The sequence below is a fragment of the Gorilla gorilla genome, chromosome 2 (genome assembly GCF_029281585.2).
Source record: "Gorilla gorilla gorilla isolate KB3781 chromosome 2, NHGRI_mGorGor1-v2.1_pri, whole genome shotgun sequence".
Lineage (NCBI taxonomy): Eukaryota > Metazoa > Chordata > Mammalia > Primates > Hominidae > Gorilla > Gorilla gorilla.
The window spans coordinates 24,340,644-24,358,528 of record NC_086017.1 but is presented as its reverse complement, the minus strand read 5'-3'; the positions used below and the strand labels follow the sequence as shown (position 1 = coordinate 24,358,528).

General features: G+C 51.5%; 1 protein-coding gene and 1 non-coding gene across 8 annotated transcripts in view; both read left to right on the top strand.

Annotated features, from left to right (window-relative positions):
* The window catches only part of GRIP2 (glutamate receptor interacting protein 2), a 111,958-nt gene that overhangs the window by 57,297 nt on the left and 36,776 nt on the right, over positions 1–17,885 (top strand). Inside the window, exon 1 of one of the 7 annotated variants that reach the window (XM_019024599.4) lies at positions 5,121–5,226. The exons of the other annotated variants lie outside the window; for them this stretch is intronic. Coding sequence (XP_018880144.4) covers positions 5,187–5,226 — 40 coding nt within the window. The 5' untranslated portion in view covers positions 5,121–5,186. Of the gene's footprint in view, positions 1–5,120; positions 5,227–17,885 lie in introns of those variants that run through there. 7 annotated transcript variants of the gene reach the window in all.
* Positions 14,408–14,514, top strand: LOC115934090 (U6 spliceosomal RNA). The gene has a single exon (XR_004069938.1). It is a non-coding gene; the product is annotated as a U6 spliceosomal RNA (small nuclear RNA).

Genomic DNA, 17,885 nt, shown 5'->3' with positions numbered 1-17,885 from the left:
GTCAGGGGTTCCCAGCCCCTCTCAACATGTGTTTGTCGCTGGTTGGCTGCGTTGGCCCTCCTGACTCTGTGTTCACATGCCCGGGCTGTGGAGAGTGGTTCGGTGTGTGCATTTCTCGGGGCCACTGGGTGGCGATGCTGTCAGGCAGGCCTGGGTTCAAACCCTGGCTCCCCCTGACATTCTGCCTAAGGGCAAGTGGCTTTACCTTTCTGGGCCCTGGCTTCCTCATCTCTGAAGTGGAGATGTTCCTGGGATGAAATGAGAAAATGTGTGCAAAATGCTGGCCACAAGGCCTGGTGCGTGGAGTCTCTGCTCCGATTATGTTAACGGTGGCTCTTCCCAACATTCTGGACACCCCCTCTCCTGGGCCTGTCCACACGGCTGCCATGCTTTGCTCTTGCGGCTGTCGGAGCCTCCTTGGCCTGTGGCCTTGCATGTTTTCCTGTAGGCTGGCAGGCTCTGTGGGTCTGAGGCCCACAGCTTGGGGCAGCCCACTGGGTGGCACTACCCCTGAAGCTCCTCCCAGCCTTCCCTGAAGTCAGGTGAGGGGCCATGAGGGCTGGGGAGATGTGGGATACCTTGGACAGAGTGAGAACAAGACCAAACAGCGCCCCCTAAGAGGGGGTCCCGTAGTGCCCCTCCCCTGTGGCTGGTGGAATCCCAGACTGAGCTTCAGTTTCCCCATCTATAAAATGGGTACGATAATGCCTACCTGGCTGAAATGTTTAACAACAAGATGCAGGTTCTGAGAGGACCAGGCAGGGAGGGAGCAATTGTCCTGGCCCGGCCCCTGGGGTGGAGGGAGGAGGGTCGGAGGAAGAAGCAACTGACAGCCCAGAGCAATAAAGGTTTATCTCTCTTGTCCTTGAATTGCCATCACTGCCTCCCTCTCACCCAGACTTCATTTCCGGCTGTCATTCAGGGCCCCTGGTGGGCTCAGGACAAGGCTCGCCTGTGTTATGACGGACTCAGCCCTGGAGTCAGAGATGAAGGACGGAGGCCTGGGTCCAGGTCCTCGCTGTGCTGGTGGGGCACCCCCGACAAGGCCCTCTGTGGGTCTCAGTTTTCCCATCTGCGCAGCATGGGCTTGGTTCTCAACCACAGTGGCCACTAGCCTCTGGGTGGGAGGGGCTAGGGGTGCTAGGAACCCTGCAGTGTGAGAGCAGCCCTGCACAAGCAGAATGCCCCAACTCTAGTGCCAGTGGTGCCCCACTGAGAGACAATGTGAGGGACCTGCAGGCCTGGCCCTGCGTTGGGAAGAGCATGTGGTGACCGTGAGTTTGCAAAACCCTTCCAAGGTCTCTGACCCTCACTCCTCACAAGGGGCAAAGTGAATCTCAGACAGATGTGACTTGCCCAGGGTCACACAGCTTGTGGGTGGTGGAGCTGGGATTTGAACCTGGGCGTGTCTGACCTGTGTGCTTAGCTCCCTTGAAATTCTGTTTCTGGCCTGTTTGACGGCGTTAGTTTGAGACTTTTGGCAGGCAAGTGGGTGGATGAATGCTTTCTGTTTGATTAATATGTGGTCTTCCCAACCCTAGGGGGTAGGTGTTTTTATTATTCTCATTCTACAGCGAGGAAGCTGAGGTCCAGAGAGATTTGGACAAGTGCCCCGATCACACAGGAATCCATCTTCCAATTGTCTCACAAACCTGGGGACATGGAAGTGTTAGGGCCCCTCCTGACCAAAGAGGGGCTGCCTGCCAGCTCAGTGGCCCTGCCATCTCCCCTGGGCTGCTCAGCCCCCTCGCGTGTCACCCACAGCATTTGAAACATGGAGCAGTCAGATGCTGTCCTCAGGAGCCCCTGGTGGCCTGGGTGCTTGGGAGTCCTGGCTTCCAGCCACCTTGCATGCCCAGGCAATCTGTTCCCCTTTTCTTCTGCTTCCCTGAAGTTGGCAGCATTGGACAAGAAGGATCGTCTTTGGAGGGTGATCAAGCAGCAGCTTTGCCTCCTCTCATGTCCTAGAAGGAGCCCTTGCTGCTCATTCCTAGGCTGCCTCCCGGACGGAAATCCTTCTCTCACCTACTGTCAGCCTGCACTCTGTGTTTGAGGTGCTTGCAAAGCCGTCTCACCCCGCTGCACTACAGCCATCCTTAGCTCTCCATTTCCTGCAGGATGAAAGACAAACTCTTTAATACAGCGCTCCTCAAACTTCATATGCATCACCTGAGGACCCTCTTAACATGCAGCTTTTGATTTGGCAGGCCTGGGCGGGGCCCGAGCATCTGCGTGTCTGACAAGCTCCAGGTGATGCAGATGCTGCTGGTCCTCAGACTGCACTTGGAGGAGCGAGACCCTAGTAGACCACCCCGGGCCTGGCTGTATCTCTGTTTCCTTCTTTGTCTCCTCACTTAGTCATGTGGGATTTCGGCCATGGACTCACACACATGCAATGGCTTTTTCCTTCGTGGACAAACTCCTTCCCATCCTTCAAAGTCAGTCTAAAAAACCCTTCTCAGTGGACTCCCAGACAGAGCTAATTCCTCTTCCTCTGCACACCCAGAAGCTTTACAAATCCCTGAAATCCTGAGGCCCATAGCAGTGCTATTAAGAATAGCGGTGCTGGTGCCAGGCCTCCTGAGTGTGAAACTTGGCTCCATCCTTACCAGCTGTGTGACCTTGGGCAAGTTGCTTAACCTCTCTGTGCCAAGTTATTTATTTAAATTCTGTCTTGTTCCAAAATGGGCCAATAATTGCTTCTGAACATGCACTTGGATAAAATCAAATGAAAATGTGCTCAGTAGGGTGTCGAGGACAGAGGGCAAAGGGGAGATGCTGTTTCCCATCTGCCTCTTTGTGTCTTGGTCCTACATTGCATAGCATGGCAAGCACTCAGAGAAACGCCACAGAAGCTCTCCCATAATCCATGGCATGACCTTTCCAGGAGCTTGGGGGTCCACAAAAGTAAACTCCAAAGGAGCAGTGAGAGAGACAGAAATGTGGCAAGGCTTCCAATTGCCAATCTTAATCACTCATTTAAATGCATCTGTATGGAGAGCAAATTTTTTTTAAGAGAAGGAGCAGAGAAATGAGGCAAGGCTTCCAATCGCCAATCTTAATCACTCATTTAAATGCACCTGTATGGAGAGCAAATTTTGTTTTGAGAAGGAGCAGATACAGGAGTTTGAGACCAGCCTGGGCAACATGGTGAAAACCTCATCACTACAAAAAATGTAAAACTTAGCCAGGCATGGTGGCACCTGCCTGTAGTCCCAGATACCAGGGAGGCTGAGGTGGGAGGATCATCTGAGCCCAGCCAGTGTGTTGCAGTGAGTGGAGACTGCGCCACTGCACTCCAGCCCAGGTGACAGAGTGAGACGCTGTGTCACAAAAAAAAAAATAAAAAAAAAAGAGAGAAAGAGAAAGAGGGAGAAAGAAGGGGCAGATCTAACTCCAACTGCCTGGGTGCCATGCACCTGTCCTCCCTGACTGAAGAGGCTGTAGATGGAGGGAATGGAGGCGAGTGGGGTGAGGGTCTGTTACAGCAGTTCACATGCATTCCTTCCCGCGTGGTTGAAGCTAAGACTGCTCCAAAGTGGCCTCTGTGCCCTGGTGAAGGCGAGGGTCTTCATGGCGAGCCTCTCCCTGACCACTGCCAGGGTACCGGTGGCCAAATTGAGTGCGTGTACCCCCGTCCCTGCATGATTTGAGTCGTCCAGGAAATGTCCACTAAATTCAGGTCTTCCCTCTGCAATCTGACCCTCACCACCCACCCTGTGGCTGAGACCTTGGCATCACTGCTGGTCAAGGGAAACTTGCCTGGCACCTGGACCCTTCCCCCAGAAACAGATCTCAAGTTGCCCAAAGAGGAAGGCACCATAGGAAGTGGGCGGCAGGGCAGGGTCTTGAGTTTGCAGATACAAAATCACAAGTAGCCCTGCCCCAGATTTAGAACCTGGATTATTCTAAAGGTGCCACTAGTGTTGGGCTGGCAGGAGCCAGTGTGGGGCGGCCCAGGAATTGTGGCTAAATTCCATGCTGGGGTCACCGTTCTGGAGGGAACCCACAAGAAGCCTCGGGTCCCTAACTATCGGGCAGCCCTCTCTCGCTAGCTGCAGGACACATGGAAGAAATATGAGGCTCGTGTGTTCCCACGCGGTCAGGAACTCCATGGGAGCCAGGCCTTGTCTGTCTGGTTCTCTGTTGCCAGACGCACTGTGCAGTTGTACAGGTTGTTGACATCCACCATTCAGTGCCCTGTCACCATCACCCCACCCTTCTTGGTGTCTGACCCTCAGTTGGTGCCAGCACACACTGGTGGGATGGAGGGCAGGGGAAATTGGGTGCAGCCTGCCACCCCTTCTCACAGACAGGTAGAGGAGGAGCCTCGGGTGTCCATTAAGATCAGCCTGGTCAGTCCTGAGCCAATGTGGAGGAATCCCAGGAGTGTGCAAGGCTAAGGCCCAGCTGGGTCTGGGACGGGGCAGAGCCTGCCAGGTGTGGCTGAAGCCTGTGACCAACTGGCCCTGCCTATCAAGCCCAGAGGTGGGCAGATCCTCCACCCAGCTCACTTGGTCTTCACAAAAAGCTGGATGGCCACTCCATGTGGCAGGCTGCTGGGTTCATCTTTCCTAAGTCCCATTTTACCGAGGGAAAACTGATACCTAGGAGAGGTAGTTGGAACATTGGTGGGAGGGCCCTGGAGGGTCTCCAAGCTCAAGGGTTTCTAAGCTGAGACCTACAGAGACGCCCTGGCATTGTTCATGCAGTCAAAGAGTCTGTGCTTCATCTAGCTTATGTCCTGGGGTTCTGTGCAAATTCTCTTGGAATCTGCCATTTAGAAAAAAAAAAAGTTTGGAAAGCACTGTTCCCTGTCTCCAGATGAAAAAACTGATGCCTAGTGAGGGAAGAGTCGTTTGCCAAAGTCCCAGGGCAAGTTAGAAGCAGGCTGTCTCTCTGCCTGAGAGCCCTGGAGGAAGCCCCAGGCATGCCACCTTCAAAGACCCCCTGTCCAGACCCAGGCTGCAGGGGTGGGGCATGTTGGACCCTGTCCTGGAGCCAGCCTTGACAATAGCCATGTCCCCTTTAAGCAGAGAGCCGCCCGCTGCAGTGGGTGGACTCGGTGCCCAGCCAGTGGGAGCTGTGAGCTTCCCTCCCACAGCCCCTCCCTGGGGAGGGGAGGGAGGACCAAGCAGCGTGGCTCCCGAGGGAGTTGGTGGGCAGCAGGGGAGACAATAGCGAACATGCTGTGTGGGCTCAGCCGGGAGACCCCTGGAGAGGCGGGTACGTAATGGGGGGTCTGTGGGCAGAGTGATGGGGCTGAACACATAGATCCCTCTGGAGCTGCTGCCCAGAGAGAGGGGACTGGATGGCTGAGACCTGGGACTGCCACTCCCTGGAGACCCAGGGCTTGGGGAGGGTGGGGCAGGACACTTGCTGGGGCTGTCTGTCTGTCCCTGGCCACTGTCCTGCAGCAGGATGGCTGAGCCTCCCCCAGGGCTGTCCAGCACAGGCAGGCAGAACAGGCGGGTCTGGAGGTTCTGAGGGCAGTGCTCAGCCTTGTAGGGGGAAGGCTGGTCCTATCTGGGTGTGAGCGAAGCCTTTTGCCCAATCTCAGGATCTGCACAGCTGCCTGGTGGGAGTGAGTGTCCGACCCAGAGGGGTGAGAGCCCAAGGCCCATGGGCAAGGTGGTGGGGAGGAGTTCCTGTGCCGGCACAGGTGGGCAGGAGACTGGTTCTCGGCAGGAGGAGAAACTCTGGTTTGGGGGTCTGACTGGTGAGCCCCTGGGGCTCTGGGAATGTGTGGGATGGGGGATCACAGCTGCCACATTCCTGGGTGTGCTGAGGCTGGGACCCAGGGGAGGGGCAGACACGATTGTTCCATCTGTCTCTCCAGCCTCAGCCTGGGCTCACCCTATTCCTCCAAAGAGGGAGCTTGGGGCCTGGACCAGAACATACTGCATTCACTGCCCTGGGGTTGCCTCACTGGTTTCTTCCCACGCTCTTGACATATCTTTGCACCACAGCTCCAAGGGCAAGGACTGTGGTCCCAGTGGACAGAGGAGGAAACCAAGGCTCATGGAGGGCAGTGGCCGAGCTGGGATTGACACCCCGATGACTTTTACAGCAGAGCCCCCAGCCCTGCTTCTGAGGGCCCAGTGGACTTTGATTCCCACCTCCCTTTCCATGGCAAGGAGCAGAGCCAGGTCACCTCTGGACCCAGCCTTAGCGACCCAGGAAAAATGACACTAATAATCATAATAGCTGGCTGTTGTCGAGAGCTTCCTCTGGGCCAGGCTCTGTTCTAAGCTTTCTGTGCATTTTCTCATTTAATCCTCATAACTACACTGCCACTTGGGTACTGTTATTCTCTCCATTTTGCAGTTGGGGAAACTGAGGCAGAGAGATGCTAAGTGACTTGTTCAAGGTTATATAGCCAGAAGTGACAAAGCTGGGATTTGACCCGATGGGCCCACCCATCCTTGGCAACTGCACTGTAAACGGAGGCTCTGCCTTCTTGGCCTGGACACATCTGTTCTTTCAACCCAAGGCCAAGGTGAGTGGGGTCACCTTGGTCTGCTGCGGTCAGGGCCACAAAGACAGCAGTGCCCTGGAGACCTTACCTGGGGCACTGCCAGGGAGGTGTCTCCCCCTCCTCATGGGCCTTGACCTCCACCTCGGCCCAGGGTCAACATCAACTGCCTGGGCCTTTGCCCAGTCTCCTCCCTGGCCTCCTGGCCTCCAGCCCTTTGCTGCCATGGGAGGAAGCTTGCCAAAACACAAATCTGCTCAGCTCCTAAGCCTGGCATTCAAGGCCCTTCCTGACCTCTTTGACATTTTCTCTCTCTGATGACTTACTTGACCTCTACCCTCACCACTGTAGCCTCCACCCTAGGTCTCCTCCCCAGATCACAGAACCTCATGATCACACTCGCTTCAGTTTGCATCAGCACCAAGGCTTTTCTTCCAAAAAGTGTAAAGATGGAGCTTCAGGCACAGTGGGATCCAGATGCTCAATTAACATCATTAGGACTCTGGGTCTCTTCGTAGCTTGCTCTGCTTCACTTTAGTGAGCTTCATTTCCAGGCAGACTCTCTCCTCTCCTTGAGAGTTCCTGGCACCTTCAAACTTAAGGTCAACCAGCTCAGTCATCCCTAAGGAAAGAGAGCCGATTTCCAGTAGTTCCAGCAAATGCCCCAGAAACGGCTCTCATTGGTCCAACTTGTATCAGATGCCCACCTCTGATGGATCACTGAGCCTCTGATTGGCCAGGCCTGGTCATGTGACCTCCCCTGTTGCTGGTAAGGGCAGCCATATACCTCCACATTTGGCACAGAAGACTGCAGCCCTGAGAAGTCAGCCCACTGGCAGTGTGCGTCAGTGAGTGCCAGGATTGGAGCTGGGCTCTGTGGACCAGGCAGCCCTGTGCCCTTTCTCTGCTCCTGATGGACTCTGGGTGGGTCCCTTCTCAGGCCCCACACCCTGGGCATGTCCAGTCTCACTCCAGGGAGTCTTGTTTTCCTGTCACTAACCCCAGAGTTCTGGCAGGAAGGGATTGTGACCTATCTCAGTTGGCCCGGGCTGGGGCACACAGTAGGCCTGAACACAGATTTTGGCAGGAAGTCCCTCTCCATGTTCACTCTCCTGCCTTGAGGACGGGAGGCCTGCTCTGACTCCGCAGCCACAAAGACATCTTTGTTCCAGCCCTGCTAGGTCTGAGCAGGCACTTGCTGCCATGCTGGGGGCAGGGAAGTCTCAGTGGGTGTGGGTGTACATGTGTGAAGGTCCCCCTGCTGTGCCCTGGGCTACCCACTCCTCCGAGGGGCCCTTGGCTCTGAGACTCCTCGGGCAGGCCTGGCCTCCTACTCCACAGCAGGGGCTGTGGCCATGGGGGATCCTTCGCCTGAGTTTGTGTCCTGGCTCTGTCTCTTCCTAGTCTCTGACCTTGAGAAACTCATTCCACCTCTTTGATTCTCATTCTCCTAATCTGTAAATGGGAATTGAATTAAAAAAATATTTGCTGAGCATGTACTACATGCCAGACAATGTGTGTGCTGCACACAGCAGTGAGCAGGCAGACAGAAGCCCGGCCCCCTGGAGCTGACATCCCAGTAAAAATAGTCATAAATATTTAGATGGTGTTGATTGCCCAGAGGAACATGAAGCAGGGAGGGAGTGGAGAGGAGGTGTGGAGGTACAGGGTGCGTGTGTAAGTTCCAACAGGCGTATGGGGAAGGCCTCCCTGAGGAGGTGACATTTCTACAAGTTCCCGAAGGAGCTGAGACGGGAGTTTTGATGATGTCTGGGGAAGAGTTTTGTGGGCAGAGGGAACAGCCGATGAAAGGCCCTAGGGGGATGTGAGTCTGGTGGGCCTTGGGTCGAAAGGACAGATGTGTCCAGGCCAGGAAGGCTTCACCTCCATTTAGAGTGCAGTTGCCAAGGTGGGGTGGGCCCACAGGGTCAAATCTCCGCTTTGTCACTTCTGGCTGTGTAACCAGGAACAAGTCACTTAGCATCTCTGTGCCTCAGTTTTCCCAGCTGTAAAATGGGGAGAATAACAGTGCCCAAGTGGCAGTGTGGTTATGAGGATTAACTGAGAAAATGCACAGTGTGCTGGAGTGGACCCGCCAGGGCGAGCATCAGGAGGTGAAGTCAGGGGACCGGGGACTGACAGTTGTGGTGAGGACTTCTGCTTCTACTCTCCCTGAGCTGGACACAGTCTTCTTGTGACTGCAGGCAGCCACCATTGGGAAACTGAATGGTTCTGTGGGTGACCCTGATTTTGAGGTCACGTTCCTTGAGATTGCTGGTTTTAGAGTGGGGCAGGAGAGCAGGACCCAGAATGCAGAAGGCCAACCCCCAACTTGAGACTGCGCCCCCGCTGTCCCATGGTGGGATGTTGGCCTGCGTGTGGCTCAGGGCTGCTGGACAGGAGCCCCTCTCCCTGTGTGGAGGAGGATTGTGGGGGTGGCGGCCTCTCCAGGTGATGCCATGGGTCCTGCTAGCCCTGATGCACCCAGCCTGTGAGTGCCTGAGCCCTAACTCAGGGATTCTTGGGGTACTGGAGCTGTCACCTTCCCAGTGCCCTGATGCTTCTCATTTGGGGTCTGTTGCCCTCCTGTTTGGAGGGAAAGAGCAGAGCCAAGGGTTCAGGGCATGGTCTGTTGTGAGGTCAGGGAGCCCTGGGTTCCAGGTGCCTCTGCAGCTCACCAGCTCAGTGGCTGCTCTGGGCCTCAGGCTCCCTATCTGTAAACTGGGGACAATCGGTGAGCCTCCCTCCATGGTTCTTAGGACAATTAACTGACTTAGCATCCATAAAATGCTTAGAGCAGGCCTGGCCCAGGGAAGGGCCCAACACTGGGTGCTACTTATTAAGGTTCTTTATTTTTTTCTTTGCAATCCTTGGCAACAAATGAATGAGGCTTCAAATTTTTAAATCTATTGATGCATTTCTTTTTGTCTCCCTGAAAAACGTGCTTCTCCCGAGCTTATCTGATCTTTCTATGCTGCTCTCCCCATGGAAGCTGGGCTTCCTGGGAGGCTTGTCACCCGTGGGGATTGGAACTGTCATTCAGAGGTCAGCCTGTAACTGGCTTTGAGGCATCTCCATCGAGCCCTTGGCCTGTTCCAGCCCTCAGTGGCCAGGGAGGAATGCCCAAAGGAGCTGGGGCTCTGCCTGGAGCTGAACAGCCCCAGGGCTGCAGGCATTACAGCAACTTCCAGGCTTGCATGGATGGGGGAGTAGGTAGGAAGGTGCCCAGAGGGTAGGGCCAGACCCCTTAGGGAGCCAGAAGGCCTGGGCTTCAATCCTGGCTCTGCCACTTAGAAGCTCTGTGCCCCTGGGCAGTTCCCTTGACCTCTCTGTGCCTCAGTAGGCCTGGGTTCAAACCCTGGCCCTGCCCTTTATCATGGGATATCACTTAACCTCTCTGTGCCTCAGTTTCCTCATCTGTAAAATGAGAATCATGATTATACCGCCTCAAAAGTGGTGAGGATTAAATGAGATCATGCTTAGGAAGCACAGAAACCAGCACTTAATCACTAGGAGCCATCATCATGATTGATCTAGGAAAACCTTTCAACAAGGTGAGGGAAGCAGGCAGGGAGGGAACTGCCATGTTTTATGGTTTCTGTGCACACTTCCCCACAGTTCCTCCCAGCAACCCATGAGGTGGGCACCAGTACCCCCATTTTGCAGAGGAGAAGTCTGAGGCTCAGAGAGAAGTGACTTGTCCCAGATCCCTTAGCCAGTTGGCAGCCAATTTAGAATCAAAGTCCCAAGTTGGACTGACTCCAAAGCCTATCCCTCCCTTCCCACCATATTAACAATCCCTTCCATGGTGGGGCGAAGCTGGCTGGGGCTGGACCGTCACTTGGTGGAGTACTTAGCGCCCATGTCCTCTTCAGCACCCAGGGTCCCGGTGAGCTGGCATGGTCCTGGCCGACAGCTCACTGTCCCTGCAAATCATGTCCTGTTCGCCCCAAGTGGAGCCTCTGGGCATTTGTTTTCTCAGTGGTCCCTTTTGAGATGCTGAGTCCTCCCTCCAGGAGGCTCACAGAACAGGGCAGCAGTCAAAGCCGGCTGACTTTATAGTCCTGCCCACTCCCCCACGCTTCTTTCCAGCCACCCGCTTAGGCAGGACCCTGGCGAAGGCAGCCTGGCAAGGAGTTGACTTCCTTTTCCCTTTGTCAAAGCTCAATAGCCCCCTGAGGCCCCAGAGAGCGGGAGATAATGAAGGCAAATTAGCCATGATTTCAAGAGAAATAAAATAAAAAAGAAGGCCACCCACCCCGGCTGCAGCGTGGGCCTGAGTACCAGGTGTACAGGTCTGAGCTCCAAGCACGTTTCTCCCTCTGTCCCTCCTCCCCTGACTTGCACACCCCACATTTGCCGGGACTGGCTGGCACCACTGCGGAAATGAATTTTCCTCTGAAGCGAGTTCCTACAGGACGATTGACTGAAGGCAAAAGCTCATAATTGCCCATTGCTGGAAGGAGGAGACAGGGAAAAAAAAAAACATGGATAAAAATATCTCTGTTTTTTATGCACGTTTCCAGCTGAAAATTGGTGGGAAAGATGTTTTTGAAAAGCCTTCATCTCTAAGCATATAATTACCAGGTCCTGGAACAAAAAAGAGAGTGGGAGAGAGCAAGCATGTTCTCTGAGGAGGGGGCCTAGGGTCTGACCCCCCAAGGGGTTTTCTATAAATAAAGTAATCCCCTCAACTTCTCAAGCTCTGGCCAGCTGGAGTCAGCCATGGGAGAGACACCCCCATTTTACAGAGGGGAAAATGGAGGCTCGAGTCACACAGCCAATTGGTAATTCTAACCCTATTTTGATTCTTGGTTTGGGTGCTGCCTCAGTTCCCCCCCATCTGAGGATGTTCGTGAAAGAGAGGCCCTATGTCCCCTCTGAATAGGCATCAGCAACCATTGCAGCATTCCTTCCGGGCACCTTTCTGACTATGCCAGGGGGTCTTGGGTGCTCAGAAGCCTCTCATCTGGCAACTCGCCTATCAAGAATGGCTTCTTGACTTCCACAAGAGGCCACCAAGGGCACACCCTGAGATGCACATGCATTCCCCAGGGAAGTCTCTCGAGGCCTCACCTGCTGCCCACTGACTCTTTGCGCACAGTAGTATGACTTGTTTTGCAGCACGCAGTCAAGTCTCTGACAGCTGGGAAAAGAGATGGCTCACAGCCTGAACCCCAAACCGGCCAAAAATTGTAGCAGGAAGGGAGTTGCAGCCACTCGGTGTTGAGACCAGCAGACTCCGGCACCTCTGCTGTCCCTAAGCTGTCACTGTAACCCACTTTAGCACCCGGTAGTGCACTGGAGCAAAATCTGAATATTGGGGTCAGGAAAGGGAAGACAGGCAGTGTCAGAGACAAACTTGGAGGGCACCACAGAGACCCAGGGCATGGGTCCTCCCCTTCGCCAGCCAACATCGGGCACCCTGTGCTTCAGCATCCAGCTCTTGGGGGTGCCATTGTTCCTCCGTCTGAATTTCTGACTTGTTTTTACAATTAGGGCTCACAGCTCCACATCCACTCTGGGATTCCACTGCTCTGAATTTGGTGAACTTGGGCTTTGGCTTCCTTATCCTTTCCTTAAGAGATAATCCTTCTCCCTCCCCCACTTTCCTCTTAGGATTCATAAACCTGGAGCTGGCAAGCTTATCTCTGGTCTTCCCAAGACAGCTGGAGATAGAGAGGGATTTTCCAGGGACAGAATCTAATCTGCACAGGATAAGACGTATTTTAATTCCAGAATTGCCCTCATGAAATACCAGAGACGTTCACTGTCGCACAGTTGATAGAACCCAGTCTTTTTGATTTTATTAGCTCAGAAACATCTTGTTGAATCTAAATGAAGTGCGTATTAGGAAACCGTAATGGGAGGCATTATACTTAATGGGGTGTCGCCTGAATCCGTGGTGGCTGATGTGAACTGGAGGTGGAAGGCGGATGAGCCGAGCTGCTGAGGACCCAACCCCAGGGGACCTGGAAATGATTCCTGGCTTAACTGCTATTTGATTTGTTATTTATCAGCTGCTGGCAAGCAAAGAGAGCCCAGCCCTGGTCTGGCGGAGCACGGTAGTTGGCAACTGGGACCTTTCTCAGTGGCTACAGCTGCAGGTGGGAACGCTGTCAGGCTTCCATAGGCCCAAGTTGACCAGCAACACTGACTCAGGCTGAGCCCCGCCCTCAACTCAGCAGGATCCGGCCCGGATCCAGGCTGAGCCCCGCCCTCAACTCTGCAGGATCCGGCCCGGAACCAGGTTGAGCCCCACCTCCGACTCAGTCTGCGCCCAGCCCTTCAGTCAGTCTGAGCCCCGCCCTTAACTCAGGCTGAGCCTGGCCCAGACCCAGGATGAGCCCCTCCCCTAACTCAGGTTGAGCCCCGCCCCTGACCCAGGTTGAGTCCCCTCCTGACTATAGAGCAATGGTTCTCAGTTGGGGGCGATATGGTTCCCCTAGGGCACATTTGGCAATGTTTGGAGTCATTTTTGTTTGCCACAGATGCTCCTGGCATCTGGTGGTTAGAGGCCAGGGATGCTGCTCAGCTTCCTACAATGCAGAAGAGAAGCCCCCACCACAGGAATCATCTGGCAAAAAATACCCATAGTGCGAAGGCTGAGAAATCTCCCGTAGACTGAGCCCTGTTTCCGGTTCTGGCTGAGCCCTGACCCTGGCCCAGACTGAGTCCTGACCTTGACTCAGGCCACTCATACCCTGGCTGAACCCTAATCAGACCCTCCCCTCATGAAAAAGACCTGGCTGGAGCAGAGTGGGGGAAGTGGCCTCTGCCACCTGCGGGGACCAAACCTTCTCCCGTCTTTTCTCCCGCTGCCGCTGAGGATGGGAGGGCGCGTGGGCCGCTGGGTCAGGTCTCACTTTCCATGGGTGTGAGGTTGGGGAGGAGAGCGAAGTTCCCACAGCTGGCGAATGGCAGAGCCAGGATCTCTACTGAGGCCTGGCTGACCCCTGAGCCTCTTCTGCTAACACTAGGCTAAGGTGGAGCCGCAGAGGTTGGGGTGGTAGGAGAGCCCTTCTTCAAGGGCAGGCGGGGGCATGTGCAGGCTCAGACGAGGCCTGAGGAAGGAGCAGAAGGTGCCCGGGAGGGCTGAGCCCTGAGGCAGCGCAGGGAGCCCACCAGCTTGATAGTGCGTCCCTTCTCACTTTGGCACCTGTTCTTGCCCGTGTCAGCCCAGTACTGAGAAAGGAGACTTAGATGAGGAATGTGAAAAACATAACCCGCTCGATGGGGCCTCGAGCACAGGGTAGAAAACGCTAAGAGGCCTGGGGTCTGCTTCCAGCTCTTGGTAGACGCTGCTTTGGCCAAAGACCTCCCTTTTTTGAGCCTGTTTCCTCGTCTGTCAAATGGGTGTGATCGCAGCACCTACCTCCTCCCAAGGCCACTGTGAGAAGTGAATGGGGTGGAACAAGATAATGTGGTGGTGTGCACACGGCATGGCTGCTGCAGGATCTGTGAGTTTCCTTCCCCTCTCTGTCAGCACATAGAGGAGAAACCAGAATATGCCCCATCAGGCTGAACCCTGCCTTTAACTCAGGCAGAGCCCCGCAAAATGAGGCATGTGCAAAAGGAGGGATGCTGCAGGGAGGCTGGGGCCCAGCAGGTGACCAGACAACCTTCCAGCTTCAAACTCCTTTGAAATGCTCAGGTGCAGTCACAGGAAAGTAAGGAAAACCTCAGGCATCAGAAATGAAGCGAGTGAGAGTATCAAGGAGATAAGGATTGTCTGTGTAATCACCCCATCAACTTTGTAAGGGAGGTCTGGCCAGTCCAATAAGGCAAATAAGAGAAATGAAAGGCATAAAGTTTAGAAAGTAAGAAATAAAACTGTCATTTTCACAGATGATATGATTATGTATATAGAAAATCCGAAAGAATCTATGGCTAAACTTAGAATTAATATGTGAATTTAAAAGTTCAGAATATGTGCTCGCTTAGGCAGCACAGATACTAAAATTGGAATGATACAGAGAAGATTAGCATAGCCTCTGTGCAAGAATGACACACAAATTTGTGAAGTCTTCCGTATTTTTGCAAAAAAAAGTAGAAAGAATGAATAAGACGTAGTATTTGATAGCACACTAGGGAGACTATAGTCAATAATGATGTAATTGTACATTTAAAAATAACTAAAAAGATTTAATTGGATTGTTTGTAACACAAAGGATAAATGCTTGAGGTGATGGATACCCCATTTACTTTGATGTGATTATTATGCAGTGCGTACCTGTATCAAAATATCTCATCTACCCCATAGATATATACACCTACTACATACCCACAAGAATTAAAAATAAATTTTTTAAGCTCAGAATATAAAACGAACTGTATATTTTTACACCAGGAACAAATAATTAGAAAATGAAATTTGAAAAACAATCCAATTTCTGTAGCTTTAACACACTTTAAATGCCTAGGAATACATTTAATGAGAGTGGTATAAGACTTTTTCTCATACAAGTACACAGTGTTCTTAGGAGAAATTAAAGATAAAAATGAATGGAGGAATATACTGTGATCATTGACTGGAAGATTCAATATTGTCTCCCAAAGAAAAAGACATCAATTCTCCACAAATGGGCCTATACATGCATTTCCACTCAAAAAATGAAGAGAAATGGAAAACAAGCAGGATGAGTGCAGGTGATGCTGGGGCTTCTCTACTGGGGTGGCAGCAGGAATGGGGGGATGTTTGTGCGTCTGGTAGCCGAAGGCTTGGGTTTTAATGGCTCAGAGATACAGGAAAAGCTACCTTGTACTTTCCCAAGTTGGTACTGAGACCCCGGCATAAAGCCAGGACCTTTGAAGAGATCTACCCTCAGTGAAAGAGGAGACTTGGAAAATATTCACCCGTCTATCAGGGAGCTAAAACAAAAGCTTATCTGTCTCAACTCAGCCTCCAGTGGTCTCCTTTGAGGATTTGTGATCTAAGGTGTGCCCCTTGTTTCTGATGAACATTAGAATTTATAATACCACCATGGTTCTGGAATCTTTGAGCCAAGATTGGTATTTACAATACCATGGGGGTACTGTAAATTCTAATGAGTGTTGTAAATACCCATAATCATTGATATCAGGGTAATGATACTTTGGCAAGCACCCAGGGAAAGGAATGGAAAATTCTCTCTGGACCCTGGAGCCGTACAACCAGGCTGAATAGAATTCCCACAGTTGAAGCCCTACTAAAGATGAGCTCACAATCCAACAATTACCAACCACACGAGGAAACAGTCTACTGTAAGGGAGAGTCATCAGACACTAGGCAGAAGAAATACCTCCCAAGAGTTTGAGATAATGGAAAAATAAAATAATAGGTGAATGTTCAAAATATTTAAAATTATTAGAAACATAAGGAGCAACAGAAAAAAGAAGAGCAAAATATAAAAACAGAACAAAGATAAAAGCAAAATAATCAAACAAAGCTTTCAAGAGCCATAAATGTACTGTTGGAATTAAAATTTGGAATGGGTATTAGACTAATAATTATGGTATTACTTTGTAAGGTGGGATACAATACTTTTATTATATAAGAAATATGTTCTTATTTAGAAATGCATATTGAAATATTTAAAGGTGAAATTGCATTATGCCCAGGATTTGTTTTAAAATATTTCAGCATAGATAAACATAAATGGGCTAAATATGGCAAAGTGTTAATGATTGTTAAAACTACCTGTTAGGTAAATCCAATTCATTATACAAGTGTTTTTCCTTTTTTTTTTTTTTTTTTTTTTGAGACGGAGTCTCACTCTGTCGCCCAGGCTGGAATGCAGTGGCACGGTCTCGGCTCACTGCCAGCTCCGCCTCCCGGGTTCACGCCATTCACCTGCCTCAGCCTCCCAGGTAGCTGGGACTACAGGCGCCTGCCACCACGCCCAGCTAATTTTTTTTTTTTTTTTTGTATTTTTAGTAGAGATGGGGTTTCACTGTGTTAGCCAGGATGGTTTTGATCTCCTGACCTCGTGATCCGCCCCCTTTGGCCTCCCAAAGTGCTGGGATTACAGGCGTGAGCCACCACGCCCAGCCACAAATGTTTTTCAAACTTTAGTGCGACACAGAGTCACCTAGAAGGCTTTTCAAAGCACACGTTATTACATCTGACAATGGATTTGTATCCGGAATATATGAAAACTCAATAACAAGGAAACAAACAACCCAACTTAAAAATGGGCAAAAGCTTTGGCACTTCCCCAAAGAAGATATAGATGAATGGCAAGTTAAAAAAAAGTGCCCAACCTCATTAGTCATTAGACAAATGCAAATTAAAATCACAGTAAGATACCTCTGTGCATGTATTAGCATGACTAATTTTTTTTTTTAATTAGGGAGACAGGGTTTTGCCGTGTTGCCCAGGCTGGTCTTGAATTCCTGGGCTCAAGCAATCCTTCTACCCTGGCCTCCCAAAGTGTTGAGGTCACAGGTATAAGCCAGTGTGCCCAGCTTAAATTTTTTTGTTTAAACCCTAACTGATATTATCAAGTGCTGATGAGGATGCACAGCGATTGAAACTCTTTTACACTGTTGGTCGGGTGCAAAATGGCACAGCCACTTTGAAACAGTTTGGCAGTTTCTTATAAAGTTAACCATATTCTTGCCATACCACCTAGCAATGCCATTCCTGGATGAAACAGAAACTTATGTTCAAACGAAAACCTGTATGCAAATGTTTATTGTGGCTTTATTCAAAATCACCAAAAACTGGAAACACAAGTCAATAGCTAAACAAACTGGTACATCCATTGGATGCAACCCAAGTCATCCATAAAAAGATGCAAACTACTGATACACACGACACTGTGGCTGAATCTCAAATGGTTATGCTAAATGTAAGAAACTAGACTCAAAAGCGTACATACTGAGTGATTCTACTTACATGACATTCTGGAGAAGACAAAATGATAGAGACTGAAAACAGATAAGTGCTTGTGGGGAACAGAGGATGGGGCAGGGACTGACTACAGTGGAACATCAAGGGAGAATTTTGGGGGCCAATAGAAATGTTCTAAAACTTGGTCGTGATGGTGGTCAGGAGACATTTTCCAAAGCTCACTGACATGCTCACCACAAACAGTAAATTTTACTATATTTAAATTTTTATTTATTTTTATTTTTTGAGATGTAGTCTCACTCTGTCACCCAGACTGGAGTGATGTGGCACGGTCTTGACTCACTGCAACCTCCGCCTCCTGGGTTCAAGCAATTCTCCGGCCTCAGCCTCCCAAGTAGCTGGGATTACAGGTGCCTGCCACCACACCCCACTAATTTTTGTATTTTCAGTAGAGATGGGGTTTTGCCATGTTGGCCAGATTGGTCTCGAACTCCTGACCTCAGGTGATCTGCCCACCTTGACCTCCCAAAGTGCTGGGATTACAGGTGTGAGCCACCATCCCCCGGTCTAAATGCT